General features: G+C 36.5%; 1 protein-coding gene across 2 annotated transcripts; it reads left to right on the forward strand.

The window, feature by feature from the left end:
* Positions 2,312-8,261, forward strand: LOC107639438. 2 transcript variants are annotated; one of them, XR_001620135.2, is made up of 3 exons: positions 3,305-3,458; positions 4,191-4,224; positions 5,583-8,261. XR_001620135.2 is itself a non-coding variant. In XM_016342935.2 (2 exons), exon 1 carries the CDS (start codon positions 2,448-2,450, stop codon positions 3,246-3,248), a length of 801 nt encoding a protein of 266 aa, XP_016198421.1. In that variant the 5' UTR covers positions 2,312-2,447; the 3' UTR covers positions 3,249-3,458; positions 5,583-6,422. The 2 variants fall into 2 exon arrangements, 1 of the variants encoding a protein (XP_016198421.1); XM_016342935.2 differs by lacking the exon at positions 4,191-4,224 and having other exon boundaries at positions 2,312-3,458; positions 5,583-6,422.

Genomic DNA, 8,591 nt, shown 5'->3' on the forward strand with positions numbered 1-8,591 from the left:
TTGATTTCAAAGTGAAATGGCTTGAGAAAAGTGATTTGTGGCTTAAATACCGGTTTTATGAATTTGATGATGTTGAATGGTTGAAGTGATTTTTTGTTATGGGCCAGAATGGCTGTGTATGATTATGAATATTGGCAGGTTCTGGATTGAACCGTGACCCGGAATGGCTGTGTATGATATTGATTTATGGTTGATTGCCGAATGAGTTATGGGCCGTATGGCTGACTATGAATTATGAATTTAAGCCGGATGGCTGAGATGGATGTTGATCCATAGCTGGAACTGAATGAATATATGCTTGAGATACCTGGGTAGTAGCAAGGGTTGTGGTTCGTCCCACTTGCTCCAGGTCAGAGACTGTGACGCCTGGGTAGTAGCGGTAGTAGTGATGATTCCACTCGCTCCAGGTTGAGCTTTTAAACACCCGCCTGGGTAGTAGCCGCAGTAGTGGTTATTCCACTGGCTCTGGGTTGAGCGGGTAGTAGCAATGGGGTTGAAGCTCAAACCTACTTGCTCCGCGATGGGTGTTTCTGTCCATGGTTAGCTACCAGGACGTGTCGGGTTGGCTATATAACCGACAGATGATATCATCAGCCACTAGGGACAGGCATGCATCATATGCATCTATGTGACATTGTTTGGGTGTGCATATTGTACTTGGTTTGCCTTTGTGACTACTTGTGATTAACTGCTATTTGTTCTACTTGCTGTAACTGTTTGTTTGTGCTTGAACTTCCTATTTGTGTTTGCAACTGGGACTCTGTTGGATTGTGGTGATTGGTTGATGGTTGGATTGTTTGGGCCTAGGGCCGTGGTTGAAATGAGATGAGCCGATGGTTGATTTTGGTTTGTGTTTCTGGTTTGGAAAAATATGAAAGGCTATTTTAGTTCAGCATAGATAAACATTTTTTTAAAGGCTTTTGAGTTTTTGAGAATTGAACGGTTTTTCTTTCAGAAAGGATTTTTAGACTTTACTTTTATTGTAAACCGTTGCTTTTGAAAAGGAGGCATAAGACGGTTACTAATCACTGGTACGGTTTATCTTCACGTATCCTTTTATAGTAATTCTCAAAAACCCTCTACTGAGAACCCTTTCGAGGATGATGTTCTCACCCCCCTACATTTTCCCCTTTCAGGATATGGGCGCAGAAGTCACGAAGAGTTTATTTAGTTGTTGTTGAGATGCTCTGTATTGCTTTAGATTATTTATTGTACCCTCACCTGTATCTTGATATATTCTGTAAGAGGGTTAGAGATTGTATTGGTTAATGCTTGTAATATGATATATATATCTATGTATATATATAGATGTATCCTTTATGAGTTTTTGTAAGTTGTATGGTATCTATGGATGTATGTTATCGAACGAAAGTATTTTTAGGAGTGGTATTGCGGTTTAAAGTTTTAAACAGGCTCATATTTTAGTATTAAATAATATAAAAGTCGTCGTAATTTCCGAGCTATCAGAGTCGTGCAGCCGGAAGCGTGAGCTTTGGTAGTTAGGGTGTTACATTAATTCTTAGCAATTATCATGTTTGTGGTCTATGATTATGATAGGAATCCTTAACTCCCAATCCTTGCTAAGAGTTCCTCCTTTTTGCCACTTGAATTACATTTTTTATTTCCTTGCTTTGAGCTTTAATTTCTTGCATGACTATTTACTTCCTTGCACTTTAATTTCTTGCTCCTTGCAATTACAACCCCCAATCCCTCATAGCTAACAATTGAACACTCCATTGCATTTCCTAGGGAGAACGACCCGAGAGTTTAGTACTCTTGGTTTTTTTGTGTTGAATTGTGACATCTTTAATTTAAACTTTGATTGAAAATTAATTGTTGGTCTAGACTATGCTTGCAACGAGATTCTCTATTTTTGTGAAATTCTAGATCAACATAAATTCTCACATCAAGTTTTTGGTGCCGTTGCCGGGGATTTGCAATGGTGTTACATTATTGGCTATTGTTAATATGTGAATATGTGAATAGTTTGTTTTTGATTGGTTGCTTGTTTTTTCTTGTAATATGTCTCTTGGTTATTTGCTTGCCTTAATAGATTTTTGTTTTAAAGTGCATATGTGAATAGTTAGTAATTTTGTTTAAATTGCCTTTTTGACTTGAGTTGCATGTTTAAAATTTTTTATTAATTTTTTTGTGATTAAAATAGTTTTGGTAGATTCTTGTTTGTGCATATTAAAAATGGTTTAAATAGTCCATGATTTTGATTTGGAAGATAAAATCTTGGATTAATTTTAAAGTTAATGTACATAGTTACATATTTTTGTTAATCTCTTGTATATATACATTTTGCATTGTTGGGTCTCATAGACACCCTTTACTCGCAGCGTTTGCACAGTGTGTGCATACGCACTATTGTCCATTTTCCTCTCCGTACGCACTAGCGTACGCACCCCAAATTCACCCTTCTCTGTTGGGAGCACCCGCAAGCTATGTGCGTCCGCATCCCCCTGTTCTGCCCTTCCTTGAGCCAATCATTCACCATCAACGTCTTCATCTTCTTCACCATCATCACCATACATCACTGTCTCAAACCACCGCCCCTCACCCCATCCCTTCTTCCTCTTCTCTCACCCCTCATCGCCGAACCCGAGCCAAGGATCACCGCAGCCCTTCTCTTTTCTGTTTCAACTTCTCCAACCACCAGAATCGCCAGCGTCGAACGACCCGCCACCATGACCGCCGGCTACCGCCGCACCCTTTCTCCCTCTTCTTCCCTTTTCTCTCATCTCTTCTCTCGTCCCGCCATCCCTGGTTCTCTGTCTTCCTCAGCCACACCGCGCTCTGCAACCGCAACCTCCACCTTCTCCTCCCTCTCTCTCATTGCCCGAACCACCGCACTGTCGGCGAGCCACAGCGACACCGACGACGAGTCTCCACATCCCTTTCTTCTCTTCTTCTCTTCTTCTCACCTCCGCCGAGCCCAGAAACCACAGCTACCTTCTCATCCCTCTTTCTCCCTTCTCGCTGAACCAAAGGACCCCCTATCAGAGCCCCTTTCCGTCGAGCTCAACACCGCGCGCCATACCCCTGTTCCCTCTCCTTCGTACGAAGCCCTTCCCCTCTCCTCTGATTATCGTCACCCCTTACCTCCGCCACCACAATCGCGAACCCTAGCCATGTCTCAAACTCCGGTCTCGACCACCGCGTTCAGCCTCCTCCCTCTACCCTTTCTGTCGCCATCAGGTGCAATGGCACAAGTATCCTTGTCTCTCTCGTTCCTTCTGGTTTGAAGAACAGAGCAAGTTCACGCTCCTGTTCGCTTCGTCTGAGTTGGGTTCCAGCTGTTGCAACACCACCCCTATTTCTTTGCTGCGCCCCTCCTCCGCTGCTGCCATTGGAGCAGCTCCACCACCAGGCCAGCTGAGTTACTCCAGCCGTTCACTCACCATCATCAACCTTCTTCTTCCTTTCCCTTCCTCTGTTCTAATTCTGCTTCCCAGGTTCACTTTTTTCTTTAATTGAGTTCTGTTTCAGTCATTAGTTTACTGTAAGTTAATTTTGTTTAGCTTAATTTAGTTAGAAATGCATGTTAGTTGATTAGGTTGTTAGAGAATCTGAGCTGGATAGTGGATTTAGGTTTGTTTTGATTAATAATGCTGTTTGGAATGTTGCTCTTTCATGATTTGCCCCTGTGCAATTGATGCTGCTGCCTGGTTATCTGTTATTGCTTTGTTCTTGCTAAATGCTGTTGGCTGAGTTCTTGTTCCCAATTGCAGTTCATTGTTGGATTCAATTATGAGTAATTGCTTGAATTCATACTGCTTGCTTTTGGAACGATTATCGAATTCAATGCAACGAATGTTAATTGAGTCCATTATATGTTGTGCATTGCTGCTGTTTTGGTTACTGCTGGATTAATTCACTACTGTTCGGGTTGCTCATTGTGATGGAACCACAGATTCTAAATTTCTGTTTATGATGTGAAATCACTGATTCTGATTTGATTTTTCTGATTGAATTGCTGGAAATTTGCTGTTGAGTTTGGTTGAAAATTTTCTTGATTGTGTGGAGATTTGCTGATTTACTGCCAGTTTTGATGACTTTTGAGGCTGAAATTGACGGGATAATGTGTGATTGTTGCATGTTTAATTGTCTGGAATTGTTTTGATCATTTGGATACTTGTTACTTCATTGTGTTACAATTGTTTTTGCTAAAACTTTGCTGCTGTTAGGTTGCTTTGGAGTAGGAGTAGTACAAGTTCATAGGTAATTAATCATGCTATTATGCTTCTTAAGTTTGAATTTCATTTGGTTTGAACTGGCTTGCCTGAATTGCTGCTGAAGTCTTCTTTCAATTTTGCACTTGACTGTTTGAATTCAAATTGTCTGCTTGTTAAATGGTTCATTGTTTTGGTGCTGTATTTTTTGTTCTTGCTATATTTTGGCTCACTTTCTGATTTCCTATGAAGTCATATATGATTTTTTGTGAATTTGAGTGTTAAAGCATTCATAGGAAATCTGAATTGATTGGTTGAATTGGGAAATAGGCCAATTTACTGCTGAAATGCTGCTGGATTTTTCCTAACCTTAGTTTATTAAGTGACATTGTGTTATTTGGGGCGACAAGATTCTATTTGACGGATTTCTATGTCAAAATAGACCCTTGTTTGCTACATGATTTCTGATTTCCTCAAGAACTTCTTTGCAAGTTTTGGTCATGCTTCTAACATTCTTTGCTTGTTTGTAATGCTAATTTACTTCTATGCATTGAGTAGTTCAAGTGAATTATTTTCAAATTGACCATAAACTTGAAATTCTTTTAAAAGTAGAGCCTCTTTTGCATAAACTCACAAGTTTGAAGGTTTTAAATCTAAGTGGCTGAATTGATTCATTTTATTTTTGCCTAACTTTTATTAAGTCACTTAGATCATGAGGTTTTCAATTCTTGTTTCAACTTGTGACTTTTATGCTTCCTTATGATTTGGTGTTTGAATTTCATTTATGTGCATTGTTCATTAAAGTTTTAACTTGCCAATACCAAATTGCTTCCACTTATGCCAATTTACTTGATTATGTGCTTTACACATACATGTGCATCACTTGTTTTGGCATTTTGAATTGTTGAGAAGTGAATACAAACTTGCTTATTTTAAAATTTTTGAAACTTTTTGGAATTAAGGAACTTGTGACTATGCACCTAACTTTTGATTTTTCTTCCATTTCTTTTACTAACTTTTCCCTTCTTTTTACATAACATTTAACTTTTGTTTTCTTTTTCAACTAACTTTTTCTTCTCCTTCACCTAACTTTAAATTTCTTTTCTCTTTCAATTAACCATTTTCCTTTTTACTAACATAAGTTTTAACTTTTAACTTTCTTTTTATTTTTTCAACTAACATTAACCTTCAACTTTTAACTGTTTTCTTTTTCTTTGTGCATAGTAACAATGCTCCTTCCTTCTTTTATTCTTTGATAAACAAGCAAGTTAGCTTTCCCCATGTTCTGAATTTGATTGGAAGTTGTTTGTGTTTGATTTAACTTGATTCTCATATATGCTTCCATTCAAATTTTTATTACTTGTTCACTTCATATGCTGTTTTGTGACTTAGCTCTTTCCGTTTCAGCACCACCATCACTCTTGCAGCCAATTTTGTATGGTGAGACAATGACGACTCCTTCCACTCCGCATGATCGTGAGCACCAAGGACGGTGCTACATCTTAAGTGTGGGGAGGTTGCCCAACTTCACCAGCGCATTTTGGGTGACAAGCTTCATTTCCGAACACTTTTAGTTTAGTTTCTTTGTATGCTTTTTAGTTGTTTTCTATATATTTTATCTTTTGAAAACCTTTTTACTTAGTTATTGCACTTTCTTAGTTTATTGCACTTTTTAATTTTGCTTGTACATAACTTAGTATTATATAGTAGTTATGCATATTTTGACATTTTGCTCTTAATTTTGGCTTGTACATATGTTCTTTTTGGTTTTTAGTCTTGATTGTGATTTGGGATGATGTGATGATTGCACCTAAGTTTGGTTTCCTATATACTTGTTATTTTGGTTTGATTGAAATTAGGAATTAAACTTAGGATTTTTTACCTTTTTTCATCCAATCACACTATATACATATATAGAATAAGTGTTAGTCAAATTAATGAAATTTCCAAGAAGCTTACTTTTTATTTAGGCCATTGAAATTCAAATTGAATTGAGTTTAAAAATTTCATTGAAACTTGCATGATTTATACATTGGGGAATATGGTTTTTGAGTTAAAGAACATACAACTTGTGAGTTTTTGAGCTTTATTGTGTGGTTACATCATTTAACCACTTATCTCATTCTTGTGTGTTGCTCTTCTCTATGATTGCAATCCTTGGTTTGTTTAAGTCTATATATCCATTGTTTAATGTATTTTTATGCATTTATGTGATTGAGGGCATCATTTCTTTATAGCTCACTTTACCCAAATAGCCTACCATTTCATTCACCTTTGTTTGCCACTTTGAGCCTTTTTAATCTTTTTTTGTTCTTTATTTTGCCACATCATTAATCTTAAGCGAAAAACAATGAAATGTCCTTTATTTGAATCTTTGAGTAGTTTAAGGTAGTGAGAGTGTGTGATGTTTAAGTGTGGGGAAGATTTGGGAACATTGGTAGATAAAAATGTGTTTTATTCTTTGTTGAAAAATAATGGAAATTTGGGGTACATGCTCATGTAAGACTATGGAAACCATATGCATTGATGAGTTGGTGTATATATTATGTTAAAAAAAAGAAAAAAAAAAGAAAAGAAAAACAAAAATGAAAAAGGGGACAAAATTACCCCAATGAGAAATTCAATAATAATCAATGCATATGTGATTGAAGTAACTTTGATGCATGAGTGTGTGTGTTAGGTTGTGTGTGTGTTAGGTGATAATCTATGCTAATCAAAGATTCAAATGCAAGCTCACCTAGCTATATATACATCCTTACTTTTAAGCTTAGCCACATTACAACCTTGAAAAGACCTCATGATTTTTGCATATGTACATTAAATTTCTGTTGATTGGTTAAATGAAGAACAAACTTTAGAAAGCATGATTAGAGGAGAATTGAGTGGATTGACCCTTAGACACTTGAGTGATTAGAGTGCATACACATATCCGTTGAAGGTTCAATTACTCAATTCCATATTTTCATCTATGAACATTGTTATCTTGCAAGTTTTCTTAAATTCTTTTTATATGACTCAATTCAATTGTGAATGTTATTTGGTTATAGTTGCTTTAGCCCTTGGTTGTATATAGATGCTTTCTTGGATATTGATTTACTTGGACTAATTAAATACATATATAGTTAGATAGTATAGTTATATACATATAGGTAGATTGCATATAGTTAGTTACATTGAATAATTGTTGATCCCCCGTCTTCTCTTCCTTTGGTATAGCATGGGGACATGCTATTGTTTAAGTGTGGGGATGTGTTGAATCCACATTTTATGGTGTTTATTTGCTCTATTTGGGTGGATTTCATCAACTTTTCTTGTATTTATCCATTGAAATAGCATAGTTTCATAATTTCTCCCTAAATTGTGCTTGAAAGTGAAAATATGCTTTTTAAGCTTTATAATTGCTAAATTTTATTCACTTTAATTCCATTTGATGTCTTGATGTGTTTGTTGAGTAATTTCAGGCTTACAAGGCAAGTATAGATTGAAGAAGTGGAAGGAAAGCATGCAAAATGGGAGAATTCAAGAAATAAAGGATTTGTAAAGCTGCCAGTCCTGACTTCTCGGTACTAAAGTGATCATAACTTGAGCTACAGAGGTCCAAATGAGGCAGTTCTAGCGGCATTGGAAAGCTAACGTCCGGGGCTTCAAAATGATATACAATTTGCTATAGTGGACATAAGTCTAAGTGTGCGGACACAAACAATTTGTGTGTACGCACAAGTTAGAAAATAGCAAGTGTGCGGACGCACACATCTGTGCGTCCGCACAAGTCCTGGCACGTGAGCTCATTAATTGCAAACTGCTGGGGGCGATTTCTGAGCCCCTAAAACCCAATCCAACTCATTTCTGAAGCTATTTCAAGCCAAATTGAAGAGGGATGAGGGGGGAGCACTTAGGTTTATGTTTTTACATGTTTTCGTTAGTTTTCTAAAGAGAGAAGCTCCCCCTTCTCTCTAGAATTAGGGTTTTTATCTTCATTATCTCTTTAATTTCTCTCTTTAATTCTTGTTTTATTGTAGTTTCATTTACATTTTCATGTTCTATTGCTTTTAATCTCTTAGTTTCCTTTGTTAATTTCACTTTCATGCCACTTTTTTTTATGAACACTCTTGTTACTTTTAATTTCATTTAATACAATTTTGATGTTTTATATTTTTTTAATACTTGTTTGAGTTGTTATTTTCATTTTATTGCAATTGATAGTTATAGAATTTATTTTTATTGCAATTTATGATGTTTTTCCTTTTATGTATGCTAGGCGTTTGATAAAATATCTCTTTTAGCTTTTGCCTAGTTTTTCACACTCTTGGCTTGGAATTGGATAATTAGGTGACCTTGAGTCATAGATGTCCATTCGATATTGTGATTAGAATTGTTAGTTGGTTTGTTTTCCACTAACGCTAGTCTTTCACTAAG

The sequence above is a fragment of the Arachis ipaensis genome, chromosome B04, assembly GCF_000816755.2.
Source record: "Arachis ipaensis cultivar K30076 chromosome B04, Araip1.1, whole genome shotgun sequence".
NCBI lineage: Eukaryota > Viridiplantae > Streptophyta > Magnoliopsida > Fabales > Fabaceae > Arachis > Arachis ipaensis.